The sequence below is a fragment of the Eleginops maclovinus genome, chromosome 18 (assembly GCF_036324505.1).
Source record: "Eleginops maclovinus isolate JMC-PN-2008 ecotype Puerto Natales chromosome 18, JC_Emac_rtc_rv5, whole genome shotgun sequence".
Lineage (NCBI taxonomy): Eukaryota > Metazoa > Chordata > Actinopteri > Perciformes > Eleginopidae > Eleginops > Eleginops maclovinus.
In genome coordinates, this window is record NC_086366.1 from 24,162,027 (window position 1) to 24,183,892 (window position 21,866).

At 38.0% G+C, this 21,866-nt stretch overlaps 1 protein-coding gene across 1 annotated transcript; it reads right to left on the bottom strand.

Moving 5' to 3' along the window:
* Nucleotides 1-8: 8 nt before the first annotated feature.
* ngef (neuronal guanine nucleotide exchange factor) lies at nucleotides 9-21,834 on the bottom strand. Its single transcript, XM_063907113.1, has 15 exons — nucleotides 21,320-21,834; nucleotides 17,251-17,347; nucleotides 13,904-14,224; nucleotides 13,129-13,193; nucleotides 11,136-11,386; nucleotides 10,157-10,317; nucleotides 9,879-10,031; nucleotides 7,632-7,761; nucleotides 7,378-7,452; nucleotides 5,962-6,051; nucleotides 4,678-4,841; nucleotides 3,515-3,673; nucleotides 2,705-2,784; nucleotides 2,513-2,617; nucleotides 9-2,423 (listed from the first exon to the last, which is right to left on the bottom strand). The coding sequence occupies exons 1-15, from the start codon at nucleotides 21,531-21,533 to the stop codon at nucleotides 2,203-2,205; spliced, it is 2,286 nt and encodes a 761-aa protein (XP_063763183.1). The 5' UTR covers nucleotides 21,534-21,834; the 3' UTR covers nucleotides 9-2,202.
* Between the last annotated feature and the right edge of the window lie 32 nt (nucleotides 21,835-21,866).

Sequence of the window (21,866 nt, forward strand, 5' to 3'; positions counted from 1 at the left end):
AAATACAATTAAAATAATTAAATCAGTAAATGTACATCAGTAAGACAGCACATTTCTGATTAACACTTTTTTATGAACAATAATTTACATCTTACAAAATGAAATAACAATTATTTCGTAATTATAAGCTTGAACATCAAATGTTGGCTTTACTGTACACATACCATATTTAAAGACACACAGGGCTTTACAATCATGCTGATCCATAGTTGTTCATAGTGTTGATACATTCTATACAGTGAAGACATATTGCAGTTTTTTGGCATTACATTTCTATAACAGGATTTATCCCTTGCACATGTTTGTACTCCTGTTGTATTGGCAATTTCCAAGTGATATTCCACACAAAATTAATCTTTTGAATATAAAGCACTGACATTAAATGATTTTGTGTGCAGTTTCTTTTATGCCATAAGCCTAGCGTCGGTTTGTGCCAGTAGGGGTCTATGTTCAATGCATATAACAGCTCTTCTCTTCTTCACTTTTCTTTTGTAGTACAGTAAGTTTACATACATTTAGAAAAAGTAATTCATGAGTGTTGTGAACACTATCCCTGAGTACATGTGACTATAAAACTGCAATCCCATATATAGCTGTATGAATTTCTGACAGACAGACGTCAGAAATTCATACAGCTATATATCATTAACACAAATTATACAATAAATAATCTGTGGACATTGATTTTGTATTTCTGTATCATACTTGGTGGTTACTGGGAAATGTTTCCATTGTCTAATGTCTATTTGATCAATTGAATTTAGTGTTCAAACTAAGTGCTTCAAGCAGCAGAATGCTGGAGGAGCCTTTTATACCAATCTAAGTCAAAATGTAAAAGCTTTTTATCCATAAAATCTCCCACGTATGAAGAATATGGCCACTGTGGACAAAGAATTTTAAAATGTAGACAAATTATAAACCCTGATATTAATTCTATTAAACTGAGAAAACCTGATTTACAACAATCATTGGGGATTTTTAACCTGAAGGAACTAATAAAATACATTTCTTGCAGTGCTGTTTGTGTAAGCAATCTATTTGGCATGTTTTTGTCTCGAGTTCCTTTGGTTACCAGTTGGAATCACTGATTACTAATCATTTTCCAAACTCTAGTAGTGGCTGTCTTAACGGCTTTGAATCAAAGCTGTCTGCTACTGTTTACCAGTTGTCTATTTTATTTCTGTGTATCATGTCTATTTTTACTTCCTGTCTTTGGGTGTTTTCCCATCCATTTAGATGTTTTGACCCAGCCTAATAAGTTCCACCTGTTAACCATTTGCCGTGCAATCACCTGGTCTTTGGCACACCTGCAATTTATTCCCTGATTAGCTGTGGATGTATTTAAGGCTGGTTTTCTTTGTCCGATTCTTTTATGTTGTGATGGAGAAGTTCTGTTTTGTTCTTTTGAGTTTCTGTCTCATGAGTTTGGATCCATCCTGCTCCACCTACCCCATTACAAAATGTACAGCCAGCAATCATGTCTGGCTGTAGCCAGTGTTTCGTATTCATAAAGGGTTTTGGGTGGAGTATCACTTTAGCAGACTCTCTTATTTAAATATTCATGGACAAAAACGTTTTAAATAATCATTTCTAATATCCATACAATATTTTTTTAATAGAAACCTTTATGATGGCCCTGAAAGCTCAAGTCACTTCATATATTGTGTTGTGTTTTTTAATTTTGCAGCATGTTTTTGTATTGCATTGTGTTGTTTTTAATTGCATGTGTTTTCTAAAGTTGCAGTGCAATGAGTTCTTTGGGATATCGTACAAGGTTTGTGTTTTGGGGTAGAATCCAGAGTGCAAAAGTGTTTTTTACAATGGAATTAACACATTTAAAAACTTGCCCATGCAGCTGAGGGATGATTACAGTACTTTTACAAGACCTGCTGGGTTTCTTTCCATCTCCACACATAGCTCCTGACCAGATAAAGAGCTTTGCTTCATGCATGACACTACAGTGTGTGGGGCTAAATAACACCTGCAGCACACGTTTATATAAGACATGCAGCATGGCTTGTACAAGGTTATCGACCCAAGCTCTTTGATCATTTGGATTTCTAAAACCATTAAGTGAAAATCAAAAGGACAAGGGGACACTGTAAAGGATTTAAGTCATTTCTTGTGGTGTATTTAGCCCTGAACGGTGACATTCTTCCTGCTTTACTGCTTGACTTCACTACTTTCCCCCATTAGATCAATTCAAGAATTGGAATGGTTGGAGGCCCTTCCGGTGCGTCTCCCCACCCTTAAACCACTCCTGGCTCCAGTTTGCGCTGCTCCTCCACTTTCCTGGGCTTGCTGGATCCTGAAGGCCTCTCTCAGGTTTTGAGCCCGGAGCTCCTTGCTCTGGATCTCCTCTACAACCCGACTAGGGAACCAGCCCCTTTCTCCATCATGGAGCCTTTCACCCATCATCCAGCCTGGATTACATAAAACACAAGATTCACTCAAGATTTAAAAATCTCAAATGGGATAGATTTTTAAAAAATAGATTTGTGCCTTTACACACCATCGTTTGTTCTCTCTAGGAGGTTCAAAACATCAGCCATCTCAATGGAGAGTTCATCTGGTTCCTGGGATGAGTATGACTGAATGCACTGCACCTGGGGAGAGTCTGATAAAAAGAGATAGTTTGAGTTCATATCAACACATCTGAATGTTGAGGACTGTCAACAATGTGAGGAGTGATATTTTGTCTTACCTGGTTGGTGGGCGCTAGTAGACATGAAGCGTGTGCGCCGGTTAGGAGTGAGGGTACACATCCATCGAAGCTTATCACTCCTGTGTACAGGATGTAGTTCATGAGAAACCAGCATTTATAATCCTAGTTGTTCTTTGGTATGTTTATTGTTCTCTCAGTAGGGCCAACAAGTTAGACCAACAGGTTCTATACAAATCCACATCCATCATATTCTACATTTTGTCTTTGGTTACCAAACCCCATGAAACTCAAAAAACAACAGTGAGGTGATTCTTATCAACACACTCATATACTGTATATCCTCTGATTTCCTATATGAATATGAAAGTGGACAATCTTTAAATGGCCTTTAAAACATGTCATATTGTATCAGTGAGTCAGATGTACTAACATTTAAGTGCAGAGCAATTGTGTGAGTGCACACCTTTTATATACGTGAAGACAGTTAGATGCCGGATGCCATCATCATGCCGGATTTTGTTAGTTAATACTGGTTGTCTTCTTAAATAATTGGTTTGAATCCATCTTGATACATTTATATATCATTGGTTACTAGTGCAATACAGCTCTGTAGATGTTTGTGTAGGCTTTGTATTCAAATGCATGTTTATTTCTTTCCCCACTACAACTAAACACCTGAACTACGTATGCAGAGGTGTAACATTTTCCACACAAAAATTGACCTTTTGCCCCACTTCATCACAAAAACCTTAAGCATAGTCAAAAAGGCACAGTTATCATATAGTGTAAGCCTCTTGTGTGTATTTTTTACATTCACAACTGCTTAGTGATTCTGCTTCAGATACTCACATACTGGCGGTCTTCAACATGTAGCTGATTGGACGATCCTCTTGGTTCTCCAGCAGTTTAAGATTAAAGACGTTAGCCAAGAGCTGGCCCTGGTCTTCAAGATCTTCAGTCCTCAACATGGACCGAGTGCATGAGTCGAGAACCTGGAACTTTTCCCCACTGACAAACAAGTTGACTGAATTAATATTTGTTCAATGTAAACAAACATTTACTTAGATGATGTTGCTGTGGAATTAAACTGTTATGGTGTAATATTAGGTTTGTCCTCCACATCTAAGTAAATGATGGTGAGCACTACATCCTTTATTATAAATCATTAAGTTGAATGAGCACAACAAAACACTATTCAAACAAATCAAGTTAATTGGTTAATTTAGGTTCAGGAGCAGGGCCATGCCTCAAGCCAATCAATCATCGGCACCCATCCTTAGCTACATCCCTCAATCCCTCCATCCCTCGACTCCTTCTTCCATTTATGCATCCTTCATCGTCGTTCATCCCCATCCCTTTTATCCACTACCCATTAACTCCTTCATAATCTCTCCTTCCCCTCAACGTTTCATCCCTTCATTGTCTCTACCCATGTCCTCCCATCACTCACTCACTTGTGCTTACTTCTCTTATGTCTCATTCTAGGTATTGACTCTTGCATCCCCTCATCCATCTATCCCTACACCCCTTCATCCCTCCAGGAACCCCTCCGTTCTTTCCCCCTAAATCCCTCCCCATGCCCTCATCCATTCATCCTTTATACCCATCTCCTCTCATTCCTTCCTATTTAACTTGTGCAAACCTCTATTACTTCATCCATTTATCCTTTACCTTCTGCCCCCCCCCCACCCTTCATATAGTTTTCTCACATACATCTTTCATTCAACCCATTCACCCCTTCATCCCTCCTTCCCCTCATCATTTGATCCCTTCATTCTACCTCAACCCTTCCCATTTAAAATTGGGTATACTTGTTTTACTCAGGGGACCATCTGGTAGAACAATCTTTAAATTACATATTGTTGTGGCATGGTCCTTGCTAGTCTAAACACTTCCTGGAGGGAGGATGCTTTACAGGACTGTTGGATTTTACTGTGTTTGTTTTAGCAAAGGATTCCAAATGAACTGGCAAGGTAGTGTTTCACAGTGAGAATTCATAACCAAAAGCTTACCTGGAGCTGCGCTTGGTGACCAGTAGCAGATTGTTAAAAAGGAACAAGTATACTGGTTGGTAGAGCTTACGACTCCGCATGGTCCGAGTGCTCTTAGGTCCAGCCATGAGCTGCACTTCACCTTTTTTCAGCAGCCAGCGTGAGTGGGAAATGATGGGCACAGACTGCAAAGGACAAAACAATTGGGGTTTGAAATAAGTTTCACTGCTAATACTGCTGGTTTGTCAGCCAGCAGATAAGTTTACAAGAATTCACAAAGTCTTAGGAAATGTGGAATACTAACAGTTCGCTATTAGCCAAACTAGGTAGGTGTATTGATAAATGATTGGCTTTTCACTCCGATGTCCCATGGCCCATTTGATACTGTACGGTTATGTACCCATCCCTATCAGCCTGTCATATTGGAGGAACTGTTAAGTTATGACCAATGCCAATGTATTGTCTTCATATGCAAAGAGTCAGGTTTGATTTTCTAATTATTTCAAACGAGAAATCTCTTAAATGATGAATGTGAAATTCTCACAATCATGCCTCAGTGTGTTGTGGATTAACAACTTCCTGTATTTGAACTTCCCATTCACTCTTGTTGTCTTATGTCTTCCGGGTTCAATAATGAATGTGTCAAACATAATTTGGCAAGGTAGCGTAGAAAGCTTAACCATTGAGAAAACAACTAGTCAACAATAGAATATTACGTCCGCACGGAAGACCATATGTAAGGATGAGGATTACACCGAATAATCAGTGTTTGAAAGTGAACTCAAATGAACTCTACTCGCCCCTCTTGTTAGCATTTGAAATTGTTTTTTCTTCTTGATGTGATGTACGGTATTTGACTGATGACATTCTGAATGTAAATCCTATAAGTATAGAGTCTTGGTGCAATACTTCTAATCTTCACACCTTTAAATAAGTTGCTTATAGATTGTGAGAAACAGGTGACTGCTTACATGGCAAGAATAACACATTTATCAGCTACATTACTCAAACCTTTGGAATGGGACTTATTTACTTATGACGTAACTGAAATCCAAACTTGAATAAAGTGCTTTCTAAATTGGGGCACAGCTATAGCTTGAAAAATCCTCTTAATCCTGAACACCAATATTGTATTGCCCTGCTTGATGTGCTGTCCTCTTACCCTCTGCTTTGTTTCAAATGATGAAATACGGTAGAGAGGTAAAAGGAAAACATTGGCACTGAATCTGCAATCTGCCTTAAGGATAATGAAACAGTGTGACTTCATTGTTTGAAAATGCAATAGGACAATAACACTTGGATTACCTTGGATTTAAAGTCCAGTGTTTTCTCAATGCTGATAAGCTCCTCAGTGCGACTCATTTTTCTCACCCCTTCATTACACTCTTTCACGATCTGAGAAAGACAAATTACACAATGAATCCATAACCTTAGAACATTATATGCATATTGTTTTCCCTCTCTTTACAGTACATCCTATATCTGGTTCTTAGTGTAATGGTTGTTTTAAAAATACAAATCATGGAAATCCCATTTGCTTCGCTCATTCATTTTTTATTTCAACGTTGAAGCTTTGGCTTGATGTTTCCAGTTAATAGTCTGAGCTATCTGTTGAAGCATCTGATTGCCACCTGATGGCAGCTGATAGTAACAACAAGTATACAAACAATAATAAAACACGTTTGATATTGCAAATATCTTTTTACATCTCATCAAACTTAATGTAGCTTGCACTTTTATCCAAAGCTACTTACAATGAGTGCCGTCAACCAGGTAGAAAAAAACCCCCAAAAAACAAGAATCCTGTTAGTAGGCTATATTAGTTTTCAATAAACCATTCTAAGTGCTACTGCATTGGCTTTAACTTTGCCACAAAGTTCAAGTGCGACAAACAGAAGTGAGATTTATTTTTACTTTTTTTGTATTGGCCAAGGTGCAATGGAAACAAGTAGGTTTTCAATCAGTGACATATGTAGACATCTTGTTGTCCTGATATCAATAGACAGCTTGTTCCTCCATTTTGGAGCCAGGAGAGCAAAACGGCGTGTTTTTGTTGAGGGGTACCATGGGTCTCCTTCGCATTGAGATTGCAATCAAGCCGATTCAATATGGATCTTTTCTTAGGAATCTTTCTCCCTCATCTGTCGTTGTGAACTCTACTGTGCTTTGTTTGTTTTTAGAAGCGTCAGTCTGAGCCATTAGGGGTATTCACACTGCATTATGACCTGCTTTCATATCAAGTGCTGATTACACTTACATACATGAGTTTTGGCAATTACAAGTGAGCTCAGTAAAGGATGTTGAAGTGGGTGTAATTAGGACTTCTAAATAATAGAATTTGTGTTTTTTATAACCCTTGTTAATTCTCTTACATCAAGCTTGCTTTTCTTTGCTAATATCTCATTGGCTCAGAGTAAGGACAAGCTGAATAAGGAGCACTACAGTATGTGGAGCTATGGTTTGGACAGAGAACACAACAAAGCACAAACCGTGGTTAACTTCATCTCAATAATCAATCCAAATGATGCTTCTAATGACAAGTAATATACAGGGAATGTATGCTTGCGCGTAAATGATAAGCCTATGCAGTGCGACATAAATGTGTCAACACAGTGACAGTTATGTCATTATATCTTTATATTGAGTCACATTTTAGTAATGATAGTCATACTGTCATCATGTTGACATGATTCTATTAACCCGCCACCGACTGATGCTCACCTGCTCCAGTTGCTGATGTGCTTTTATAGCATTTGCCTCCCTCTCTGAGTTTTCCTCTGCTTTTTTCAGGATATTCTGTGTGAGAAACAAAGTCACATTAAGAAAACAAAAATGTACACAAAATGCTTGGGAAGGGGCACCCAAATATGTATTTATTAATACAACTTGATGTGTTGAAAAGTATCCAAACTCACTGCTGAATCTTGCAATTACACTTTTTAGTACAAAGTTAGAACTCCTGTAAGAACACTCACTTGTACAAGCAACTTGAGCCTTGTGATCCTTTGGAAGGGAAGGATTAGGAAGGAAGTGAAGGACAGGCCCCTGACACAAGTATGGTTCTCCAGTGTAGTCATGGCTTCCCGGAATGCCTGGTTTCCCTCTCTGCACAGTCAGATAAAGACAACACAATGCTCTGTTTAAAATACAGCTGCATTACAGACTCACACACTTTCTTGCCTCTTTGTTTTTGACAAGAAACATTGAATGAAACGGAAAAGGAAGCTGTCACACTGTGTATCTGAATTAATCTCTGTGTGTATATCAAGCTCATACCTTGGCATCCTTACCATCTGTCCAATTGGGGAATGGCTATCATTTCAAAACTACAATAGTCTGAAAAACATACCAAAAACTAACCCTCCACCAAAGACAACATCACTCCTTGGAGCTTTCTATTTCATAATAGTCTACATTTTGTTTTGCTTGAATATGCATTAGGTAAGTAAGTGCTCGCTTACATAAATAGTTCCTCCTTGAACTCTATTTTTTAAAACACTGTATTTATTGAGTTTTTCCACACACAACACGAGAACAGGTGTGCAAATAATGATAATAATATAATAATACCAGTACAGTAATAACAATAGAAATAAAGAAGTACACCAAAATACACAATGATATAAGACAGAAACAAAATACCCCTAAGACCAGTCCCTCCCTACCCTACCTCCAGACAGGGCCACCTTGTGCAGTAATCTCAAAAAGAAGAAAGAAAGATTCAGCTACTTGCCTCAGCAAATGCATGTGTATTTGTCATAAACCTTCTTCAGCCGACAAGAGAAGAGATTTCTTTAAACCACATGGACCCAGAACCCCGCTTCTTCTATGGAGGAGGGGGGTTCTGCACTCAATAATAGAGCAATACATTTTTTGCCAGCAATCAAGGCCAGTTTGATTGGGCGCACCTTATTCGTTTTGTGAGAAGGGATCTTTGAAATGTTGCCTAACAGGGTAAGTTTACGTGTACAAGGAATCTCAAACCCAGAAATCTCTTTAAGAGTCTCCCATATTGAACCCCAGTAATGCTTTAGGTGATTACATTCCCACAACATTATGAATTAGGCCACCTGTCTCTGTCTTACATCTAGCAAAGATCTGAAATTCATACATTTATCTTATGAAGTCTATCTTCTGTTAATAATGTTGAACTGCAAAAGTTTAAGTCGGTTGTTGTTTGAGAAAGTTAGGGCCTCCTCACATAATGAGTCCCGTTCTAAGTCTCCAAAGGTACAATTCAGGTCTCGCTCCCACTTGGTACTAGTATTCAAGGGTTTCCTCTTTGTGGTAAATATAAAATAAGAGAGCACTGAACTTTGCTTTATGTCATACAATCTGGAAATAATCTGTCCTGAATTGTCGTGAATATACATGCCTGTATGAGAAAGGGAAATGTTTTACAAATTGAGAGGGCGGGATAAAGCTCTTCTCTTCTGAACATCAAAACAAGATTAGTCATAGGGTTTTTGCACTGTTCTGAGATCAATAATTACTAACTAACCACATTGCAGCCCAGCTACTCATGTGACTCCATGTGACAAGTAAATAGGCTTGGCACTCCTGATACCAATATAAATCCCATCGCACTCCTCTAAAAACCCTTCTGAGTATGCTTGATGTATGTTCTTTAAACAGATGAATCTCTAAGATGTTAGATCATTACCTAGCACTCTGTTAAATGTGCATATTAAAATGTTAAACACTAAATAACCCTAACCAACAGGTGTCAGAGGTTTTTCCAGTAACCATTTGGTTCCTGCCATCCAGTGCGTGGGAATGTTGAACTTTCACTAAGGTATGTGTGGTTGATGAAGAGGGACACACGCATTATAGTCACAGTCACCACACCCTTCACATCACATTTGTCATGATCAAAAACAAACCTGTTTTAAAAAGACGGACTGACAACATTCACAGACATAAAGGAACAGCTATGTATGAGAGATGACGCCCATTATTCTTTCTCACAATTAGCCCGGTCATGTTTCCTGATCAATAATCAAACAGGCCACAGCACTGTTCTGAGCAGAATCCTTAAATTATTATTATTTTCTGCTTTCAAAAGACAAAAATACTGTCCAATATTGAAATAAATGTACATATTGGTCGGCACCAATGAGAAACTGCTACCCAACACATGCTGCTAAATAATTGACTTCACAAATAAAGTTTATGAAGACGACTTGGTCCACATTGAAAATAATCATTAACCTGGTACTCACAAAAGGCGCCTGTAGTTCTTCTCCTGGTACACCTGGTTGATGACGTACTTGATGAAGACATTGAAGTGTTCGCCAGCATGGTGGCAAACAATGTCACACACATCCGAGATCAAAATCGACTTCTCCATTCGGTGCTCAAGATCCATCAGGAACCTAAAGAAATTAAGAGACGGTTATTGACGAATAGGAAGCAAACGTTTGTGAGCTGGGTTAGTGTTTGATGTTTCATCAGACTTCATATATCAAACTGATTTGTGTTAATCAAGACCTTGTCCTACCTTTCACTGGCTTTCATGACTTCCTCGATGTTGGAGAAGATGAAATGCATGTCGGATTGACTGAGAGTGTTGGTTAGAACTGGGTTACGTAGGAAGTGAGTCTCTAAAACTTCCAAACTCTTGTAGTACGATGCTTCTGAAGTAACAAGCTCAAACATGGCCTAGACAGAAAAGAAAAATCATAAGGCCACATTAACACCTGCTGATAAAGAATGATGTTTTTTTTTCATTTGAATGATTTCCATGTGGGTTTTCAATCTGTTTACATGAATATTCATAAAGGATGTATTGCAGGGTTATTTGAGAGCAAGGCATCTGCCAGTCCATTTGTTTGTTTCTCTTGTAATTATCACGTTAGCTAGCATCTTGGCACTATGTTTGGCAATGTCAATCTGTCGCCCATCTGTCCACCAATTCTATCCAGGCTGACATATCTCAGCAACTATTGAATGGACATTGGACCCCAGATTATTAAGTCACAATGAGTTTGACATTTTTGTTTTATAGTGAAACATCTCAACATGTATGTGATGGATTGCCTTCAGATTTTGTACAAACATGCATGGTCGCTAGTGGATGCTCCTTATGGCTTCAAAGATTCAACTCAGCCAGTGAAATATCCTACTTTTTTAATTATGGTACAGTATTGTGTGTAGACATTGTTGGTCTCCAGAGGATGTGACCGCCTGACTTTTCCTAATTTTTCCCTCCAGCTCCGCCATGAGGTTTGTATTTGTAGTTAGGTGAAATGTCCCGACCAAAGGGTCCCGACAACTGTTAGATGGATTGCCATGCAATTTGGCATGGACAGTTGTGACCCCCTCATAATGGATTGTAATAACTGTGTTTTACCCTTGACAGAAATCAGGTCAATCAGGTTGCACCTATCCATATGAATGCCTTTATGCTCACTATTGACTACAATATTCGCAATCAACGTTTGCACCTATCCATATAACCCTCTTCCCTATTTTCTCACCTCTTGCATTATGACTTCTTTTTGCTGTAACTGGGTGAGCAGACCACTGGCCTGCACAACTTCCAGGTTCTGCCACAAGCTCAGTGAGCGAGAACTGTTCCTCAGCTGTAGCTGTAACACTGGAGGAGGCACGACACCAGAATCTTCGACCACAGTCCCTGCAGAGACCCGAGGAGAAAGGTTCTCAAGCTGCCGCCGTTGCTCGATCTCCTGCTGCTTGGAGGTGTCCCGGTATTCCTGGTAAAGGACAGCTGGGGAAACAAGAGTCACACGTCAGGTTAACTCGTACAGTTTAGCTGGATTATCACCGAAACAGTAGCAGAGCCACTGGCGTCAAATTGTAAATAATGATAAATGGAGATAGTAAGAGGAATTATATAATATGTATTACTCCAGAACTACTGTATATCATACTCTAAGATTTAAAGTACCACCAAATCCACACTTTTTTTATGTTGCGAACATGTAAAGTTTGGCCAGTTGCCCTAAATTACCATTCTGTCATGGCGACTGCTAATAATGTGTTGATATAGGTGTTCTGTAATGGACTCAAATGTTATAACACAATTGTATCATAAAAGTAGTTGCTTTAGTGTGGCTTTTCTGCATACATATTTTTTCATATTTTTCCATAAATTGACTTATTAATGCAAGACGAACAAGCATATTGTTTGTTATTATAGTATTAATCCTAAATAAATATTGCATAGGTGGGTTCAAATTTACATTTTAATTTATAGTTAAATATCTGCTTCGATAAATACAAGGCAATAATCAGATGGTTCAGTGATCGTTTGTGCCAACTGCAAATAATGTTTTTTGTATGCCGACCCAGGAGTTAGCATCACAAGGGCTCCCTCGACAAAAAACAATGGGTTTTTTCCATCGTATTTTATATTGTGGCAAACAAACATTTATGATACTTACACATTTGAACAATATTGCTCTTGTTCAGCGTAGAAACCAAATCAATGTTTTGCTGCAATATGCAGTAAATAAGTACGTTAATTTAATAGGTATCTTTGGACCAAAGATAATCTATTTTAAAATGTGTCTGAACTGGATGAGGCATGACATTTGATCATATTAGAAATGTAGACTTCTTTACCCATCTCTAAAACCTTTATAGTGAGCTGTTTGAACCCAGAGAGCTAATTAGCTAACGGTATTGCTAAAAGCTAACAGAAACTACCCGAGGCTAACAGACAAAACCAGAAGGACACACTCTTTGTGAAGGCTCAAAAGGTCAGAAATGTTGAATTTTGTGAAAAAGAATGTTTATAATAAATCCTGCAACTTGATTTTTCAATGTGGCTTTATATGATTAGTCAATGGTAGCGTTGATTTAGTTTGTTCAACTGCAAAGGTTTGCAGAGAAGAACAGCTTCTCTATTTCAGGGAACATTGGCACTGTGTATATGAAGAGGCAAGGTGACTTTCAACAACACGGGCCTGTTGCATAATCTCCCTCAGTCATATACTGCGGATTGCTTTGGTGGGCGTAGAACTGGACTTAGACTTACATAAGAGAGAGAGAAATGCGCATAGATATGAGCAGTATCTGTACAAAATATCTGTAAATCAAAGCTGTTTGTTGAGATTTTGAATTGCTTACCATACTACTCATGCAGGTAATCTGCCATCTTGAGTACATTTGTAGAAATCTCTCCAAATAACCATTATCCTGTGTACACACCGCACAACAGAATGGTGAGTAGTCTGTCAACACAGCCGACTATCAGCTCAGAGAGGCACTCAACCTTGCTGAACGAGTCACTGATAGGCAGTAGCAGACACAGCTCAGTGGCACTGCTGGAGCCTTATCAAGCCTTTTGTCTATTAGTGATTTCTGTTTGCAAGCATACAGGTGTTTGTGTGTGACTTACCGATGTTCAGTCTTAGTCATATAATAAATTCAGAAATAAAAGATGGAGGTGGTAAAGTGGGTGGAATATACGTATATATATATATATGAATATGTGTCTTTCCTCACCAATGTTTTTGACGATGTTGAGGCCGTGGCCGATTGTCTGGGAGCCTTCTCCATTGCTGGATAACCTGAAGAGATAAAAAAAAATCACCATATGCGACATTACACATTACCTTTCCACTCAGGTATAAAAATGAATCAGAATTGATAATGTGTCCATTATCTGTCAACTATATCCTATAGATTATTGTTCATCGGTTTGATTTCTTTCTTTCTCTTTTTCTGATTAATAATGTATTTCAGTATTAACCAAATTTCATTTTGCTGAATGCCTTATTACCATATCATTTCTTAAAATGCAAATAAAAAAAACAATACAAATAAAAAACTATAAATGACTGTTCTTCGTTTGTTTTCTTTTTCTGATTTCTGGATATTTGTTTACATTCATTTTAGTTTGAACTGTATTTCAATTGATTATACATGCCTTGTTACCATATAATTGTGCAAATACATTTTTTTTTAATGATGCAGTGCTGTTGGTGCATTCAAGCACACAGAAACCGAAGCATCAAGATTCCTCTTTGCAATATTGGACGGAAAATCAAAACACTCCACCACACAATGAGTCACTGCCAAATCTCTCCATCACCTATTTTCTCACATCTCACAGTGTGTTTGTCATTGTGTTGCTCTCAAACAAAAGTATGAAAAAACATCATTTTTATTTCCCTGTTTTGTGTATTTTTGATCAGGAGCATAACCCCACAATTTTAATCTTCATAAGAAACAACCCATTTTATTTCCATCCTCTCTGTTACTAGACGTTAGATCTGACCTGAGCTTGGTGTTGTCCGGGTCTGCCCCCTCAACGCTGGTCCGTGGTGAGTTCATGGTCGTCCGTCTGACCTCCTGTACAGTGCACGCTGCAGCTGTTTTATCCGACAGCTGTTTTATGTCTCCGCTATGAATGGCGTGAGTCCGGTAAGTGATCATGCCTTCTGTTAAATCTTGATGCTTGCTGTTGGAGGCAGCAGATATGTCCAAACCCCTCCCTCCTCCCACTCCTTCTCTTCTCCTATCCACAGCATCCTTTCTGCTGGCCTCATTGCTTGGCAACCAAGTCTTGGAAGTATGGAGCTGCGGCGAAGGCGGAGGGCTACATTTGAAGGCAGAAAAACACACTTTAGAATCACATTCATAGCAGCCCTTTCTACATAGAAACTGTAGAAGTTCTACCTGTGTTTTTCACAGTTGTATGTCCAGTTGTTTAAAGTTTAGTGCTTTTGTGCAGCGACCTTCATCCTGTATCTGACATTAAGTCTCCTAACTCATTGGCTGGATCCTAAAAAGGACGCATTCATAGTTCAAATACTTTGTTAATGTTATAACTATTACTAGTTTAACGCCACAATAACGAGTAAACGCGAATTCCTTTTTATGCCACTGATTTTCCTATGATCATGACCCTTGTAATTTGGGAAGCCAGGAAGCAATGGAGCAGTAATTTTGTGGATGGCAAGCAGAATCAAGCCTCAAATGGAAAAAGAAAAGGCCCTTTTAAATTACCACTGGGGTTCATCAAGTTTAAAACCACTTGTTCGCCAACACAGCTGCAGAGAGCCCTTCTTCCCCTCGCCAAGGGCAGACCGCTGGATATTTTGTAACATAGCTGCATGGATCATTCAACAAGAAACTAACTTTTAACTGTGATCTCTAAATGGGTAGCTACAGCTTGCAGGCCGATAAACGTTGTGAAGGACTAGGCTCTGCTGGAAATAATTTGTACCGCATCAGACTTCTGTTTGTCCACTCCCATGTTGATAAAAGTATTTTAAACTTTATTTAATTTGTAATGCACTGGTTTTACTAACATTACAGCTCAGATATTGTATGATCATTTAACTGAAGATTGATAACATCCATTCAACTGTATCTCCTTTTGGTGTCCAAGAAGGACAGGAATGATTACACCAGATGTGTGCAGCTATGTAAACATCTCTATGTGTGTATGTATGTTTGTTTTTTGTTTGTATGTGATGTCTGAAAAAACCAAGTAAAAAAAATGTAAACAGATTTTAAAAAGTCTGAATAATTTGCAATGTATAACAAGCATGTACAGTCATGCGATTAATCCCGATTAAATATGTTAATAGATTGAAAGCCCTTCAGGCCTTTTCCAAAGCTTCTTACATAAACTTGAATACTATAGATTGCATGCCTACAGGAGCAATTTGGGGTTAAGTTTCTCGCCCAAGGACACTTGTCAACATGTTGACTGCAGTGACCCTCTGATTGGTTGAACAGAGCTTTATCCCCTGAGCCACAGTTCTGACAACTTCAACAGCAATGAGCAACATATTCAGCCGTATCCTGCTATCATTTATCCTTGAATCTTAATGAACAATAGGTCAGGAGCACTGACCAAAAAAAGGTTAGGGAGGACATTCACTTCCTTTAAGAGGATCATATATGAACAGAGATAATGTGATATGGGACCAAAGTTCCTCACAGGTCAAGTAATTACTCCTGAGCCAGCTCTATCTGCTGGATGAAGGCTGTGAGGCGTGGGTCAAAGTTATGAAATGTTGTTTATTTACTTTTGAGCCTTTTTTAATGTACTTTCTGTCATGAAGGTCAGATAGGGGATTATTGGAGAGACATGTAAGTACCAAGTACATGCATCACTGCCAATTTAAAGAGCGGAAATAATAAAAACCAGAAAAAACCCTGCCACATATAATCTTCACATATGTTATTTCCTTAAGATGGTAGACTTATTGCCTTTAGTTCACCGTTGCAACCTCTACTGTAACCCCAGATGTTATAAAACCTTCAGTTTCTCCTAGTGTATCATGTGGATTTCCCCTAGTGATAAACTCGGAACAGTTTCTCTTGATAAGTTGTAGTTAAACATTCACGGAATAACTGACTGAACCTGATTGTTCTGTCCCATAAAACTAGAACCATCTAAGTGGACATTTTAAAACGACAGCTTAAGACACATTTCTTTAGATTTTTATTAGTGGCGCACTCCTTTTAAATGGTCTTTTAGTCTTTATTATTTACCTACTTTTATATTGTTTTATTGATCTTAAAGGGTTTTCATTCATATTATTTATGTAACACTTTTAATAGCAATATTCCTTTTAAGTTGGTCTCTTAATAATTGTATTGTTTATTATTATATTACCATACCTTTACTAGAATGTATCTCTTAATGTTAAAATGTTATACTCTGTTGCTATGCTGCATGTATCTGAATTGGGCTTAAACATCTGACCATTTGGGCATTTTTTGTTGTTTGTTTTTAACTTGTGAATACTCCATTTTGTAAAGCACTTTGAGCTGCATGTCATGTATGAAAAGTGCTATATAAATAAAGCTTTAGGAATATTATTATTCATCTTATATCATATCCTCTTTATGGTTGAATCGTTCAAAAATAATTACAAGGTGTTCTCTATAGAAGCTTGCCGCCCACACTGAGCTGTTGAAATACAGTAAGGTTAGGCTGCTGCATTTCCTTCACGGACGTGGTCACTCAGGAGCTATGTCTCTGTTCCCTCACATTAGACTCTTTCCCTCATCGACAGATGGATAAAACAAAACATTGAAGTGAGTTGGAGTAGTTTAGTTGTTGTGTGCACATAACATGTCTAGGTGTACTTGGGTGAGATACTTAACCTCGCATTGCTCCCATAGGCATGACTGCGCTTATCAAAGTGCATGTAAGTCACTTCGGACAAAAGTGTCAGCCAAATAGCGTCATAAAATGTAATGATGCGTCATATTTCATATCTCAGTCTGCAGATCATGCTGCCTATTGTTGAGTCTTCAAACAACAGGCCATACTTTACACTATCCTCGTTGACTATAGATATTAGCTTGCATTGAACATAGGAAACAACTCTGGGTCTTGAACCTTCAGCATTCTGCTTCCTGTAAGCACAGTCTTCAGATCAAAACTGTACATACAGGAGATGACTGTCTCTCTCTCAATGAGCTGACCTTCAGAGAGACTGGATAGCCTTGTGTGCTGATTGAGACACGATACGTAGAGCAAGTAATACGTATAAAAAGTGGAGTGCGTGCAGAGTTTAAACAAGCACTGTACATGCGTGTTTGTTTTCCAGGCGTATGTGTTCAGTGTTAGGGTTGGGCATTGGATGCATGAGGACTCACCGTCTACCCATAGGCAACAAAGGTGATTTGCTGGGTGGGGGAACGTTAGGGATGGAGAGCCCCGCTCTGCCAGATGGACTGTGGTCCAAACTAGGATCTGGAAAAAGGGAACGAAAAAGAAGTCTTAGATTAGATGAGATTTAACTTTATTCACATTGCAAATGCCTTTACCGTCTAACCAAGAGTGCAAAAGAAGCAGTAAAGTGTTCTCTGATTTATGAGTGTAATATACGCATATAAAGATACAGATATAAAAAAAGCACGTACAGTATGAACGGTATTAATGTGTATTAACAACACTATGAAGAGAATATATCAGGAGAATCATTATTTCTTTACTTTCAACTACTTTCATACACACACACACACACACACACACACACACACACACACACACACACACACACACACACACACACACACACACACACACACACACACACACACACTAAGTAAAGTATTAAAACATTGTTGTGATGTGGACAATCTTAATGCCACTAGTATGCGTATACTAAACATATTTAACATGTTCTAGCACGAGTCGACACGTCAGTAAATGCCGTTGTAGTCTTCTCATCCCAATACCAAAAGCACTATGGATTGTTTTCAGCCTATTGCAAGGAAAACAAGCGTCAGGTTTTACCATATTCAAATTGTGCAATCAGCTAATGATGTGCCAATGTTTTTTTTGTTTTTTTTACACCTGTTTATCGCAGCAGGCTGGTGGCAATCCAACTGTATGTGGGTGTGTGTGTTTTACTTTGACTCGAACATGCCCATGTGTGAAACATAAATACAGTGTCTACAGTTTAATTTGTAAAACCTCTGAAAAGGTTGATAAAAGACGGAGTTAATGATAAAATAGAAGAAAATAAAGCGCTAAAAGCCCTGAGGATACGCTGATGTATAAATTAAGCAGCCCCAAACAAATGACAACAAAGAATATAAGAAAACAAAAAGTCTGTTCAACACTCTCTATTATAAATAGCCTGTACTTTAAGGTATTAAGCATAGAATTAAATACTGTAGACGTTTCCAAACCCAGGGCCATGGGACATTTGTTACAGGGCCACAAGGAAGCAATCTGATTTGGTAACATAATAGTTTCAACACTTCACAGGCTGTTTGTGTTAAGATTACTTTTTACTAATTATTTAAAGACACAGTCCCTATGCACTTCTTGTCACTGCTCTAAATCTGCAGTAGTTCGATTCTAAACTGATTTCAAACCATCTCATCAATGCTTGAGGACATCACAGTTGGATAGAAAGCCCTCTAATAATACCCCCACATTTATTTTCTGTTATAATTATGTCTCATTACAGAAGACGTTCCCTCTCTCTGTGACTTTAGAATTCTATCACAAAATTAGACTACACTAAAGTCTGTGATGGGTTTAGACATGTGGAGTTGGCACACGTCTACTTGAATTCAACAGAATACATCATGCAAACTGCAAAACATGCAGTTTAATGTGGGAAAAACTGTAACCCTGATTATTCATCACTGGCAGAGAAACTAAAAAGTAAAAGAAGACTTGATGAGACTTGAAAAAGTAACTCTCATGGGTGTGACAGCAGTTAAAAATGATGTTTACCTTGAGTTTTGCTGTTGCCAGTCGCTTTTCATAAATCCTGTTTTCTTCTGAAAACACTGGCTAACAGGTTCTTTCGAAGTACAAACCCGCTCCCCCAAGTATTAGATTTTTAAAAAAAAGAAGGGATGTGTTCAAAATGTGTACATTCAGTCTCTCTGATACACAAACAAACCTTTGCACTTTGTTATGAATAATGGTATTACTCAGTTCTGGTGCATGAAACGCCGTGAAATATAACAATAGCTATTAAATAAGGTTTGCCAAAAAAAACAGTTTCTTCAACCCAGACATTCTATTAATATATCTTGGTTTTCATGACTATTGGATGATTTGGTGGTTGATAAATCAGAGTTTTCACCAATATTCACAACCATTTAAACTATAAGGTCTTCATTTAAAAATGTAGTGTGACTGCTCGGACTGGGTCATTTATGTCTAAGTAGTCAAGGATATCCTTAAACAATCAATACGTTATCTAATACCATATATTACAGTTTAGTTTGATTTACAGAATATTCTAGATTCCAACAAAACATAACTTGAACAGTACTTTTCCATTTGGCCATAAAAGTTCAATCAGAATTGGGAATATGTGTTGGATATATCTTCTTTTTTTACCATTCAAATGTTGTTAAGCCTCTTAAATCGGCAAACTGTATTGGTTAACAGAACATTATTTTACAGTGAGTTTGCTTTATTTGTATTTCTTAAACTGGTTTATAATGAGGTATAATCATTATTAAACAGCATTAGTATCTTAGTAATACTAATACACCATTGTTTATTTTATAATTGTTATATATTGTGTAACAATGTGCACTTTTTTTATTTAATTCCTTATGTTTGAATCAATATTTTATCTAGCTATAATTTTATTTTGTTTGACATTTTACTTCTTATCTTTGTATAAATATCTTTAAATTGTTTTTACAAATGCACATCTTTAACTTGTGTTTTTATAAATATTTAATATAGTTGTATATTTTATTGTATATTTACTTTAAAATCTTAAGTTTACTTAAATACTCTCATGTTTGCTTCATTTAGGACAATGATAATTCTGTAATATTCGTGAAACAATTTGATCAGATTCTCTGCACATAGTGTAAGTGGAAAACCTTTGAAGGAGCTAGACCAGTCTCTGTCTGCTTCTGACGTCAAAGGGACGAAACTGCCAGACATCTTCCTACTCATGGTAGGAAAAAAAAACACCTGTTTCTCTGGGTGTGTTTCTTAAAAGACCAGACATTTTTAAAGTTGGACTTCTACAAATACAACATTTCTCTAAGAACTGTCTCAACATTTGACCGCCAACTCCTAGAAATGTGTTTCTTGTTAATACAGCCACTGGTTCTCTGTACCTATTATTACCATGAAGAACCGTAATGCATGAGTCTATGTTGCACAGTAAATACAGTTATATCGTTGTTTGTGTAGGCCTCATTGTTCAGTTATCGGATGAGCTGTATCAGGTACGCTATCAAAGCAAATACTTCATGATCATATATCTCCTGATACCTGGTGAGAACATGGAGATATGTAAATCAATAAACAGAATTTAGCTTTATGACTGGATACTGCCTCTGAAAATGCATTACTGGTTTTTGTTTCCTTGTTCGATGTCACTGGATGATCATGTGGCTGAGATTCTGGGACTTTTTGTTATCAGGCCTCAGTTTTTAATTGTTTTTATTGTAAGGCTGGTGCTGAATGGTTATGTATTAAGTAATCTCTTCAGTCTCTGAGGCCTCTCCGAGATGCCGGGCAAAGTCTAAGCTCAAACACTTTATTGTTGCATTTGGTGTGGCTCTCTGAATATGGTGCATTCCTTTAGATGGATATGCACAGGATAAAAACACTAGAACAATACTTTTGTTTTGGACCATTACTAATCACTTTTGGACATTTAACTATGCCTTTTATTCAGATGATGTGATAGTGCTTCCTGAAGGCTGTTGAGTCTCGATCTCAAATCGGCAATAAAACTACTTTAAACTTTAATGTCAACCTGATATTTGGTTTATTTTGTTGCTTTATTCTAACATACAAACTTCAATTGGTTTTAGCTGGAAATCGTGACCTTTAGAAATGAAAGCACTTGCGTTACTCAGACAATTAGGAAGTTCATCAAAACTAGTTTCTCAGGTTCTATCCGAATCTAGGGATGGGAGCACCAAGCCTTTGTTCCAGTCAAATGAATTTGTATTATAGGCCAAATGACAACAATGTGTAGAGCAACAATATACTCTATATACAATCCCTCCATTAGGGAGGTAAAGACAGAACTGAATTCCTAACTGATGCATGTATGCTGTGATTCTCTCCAATTGGAGCCTGTCAAAGCATTCATCATTGGGGGAGAACTGGTTAGAATTGGGCCAAATAACAAACCCTGTAGGCTAGACAAGTTCCCCAAATGTGAGGTACAGTTGAAACACAGTGTGAAAATTCAGAAGCCTGATGTTTTCTTACTGTCAGGCTGCTCAGATGAGGCCAGCCTCTTCTTCCTCATGGAGCGATAAAAGCGAGAGTTCCTGCGGATAGTCTCCCTGCTGAACCCCGATTTTGGGTCATCCTCATCATAGTCTTCTTCGTGGCTGGGTTGAGCTATAGGTGATGGATGCTTCTCCTGGGGGTCTTGTGATTTTTGCCACAACTTGCTCCTGAACAGAGCAGTCACAGACATGGCAAAGGATTCCTGTTACTTTCAGAATCAAGTCAGGAAGATTCTGTTTGACTTTGAGAAAACTTGGAGAAAGTCATAATCAGCCAGAATCCAGGAGCAATTCCATGACTAAAAGATAAAAAGATCTGGTGAAAAGTAAATCCAAAGAAGAACCCAGAGAAAGAGAATTGTTTTCTTTGCTGTCAGTGTGACAGCAGTGTTGTTAGCTACGCAGGCAGCCTGTTGAATCAGGAGAGTGCGTCACTTTTTTCTGCCTAAGCTGTAATTATTGCATTTATGACTCTCTCCCTTTCTTGCTCTTTGTCCCTCCTCTGATAGGCTCCCTCCCTCAGT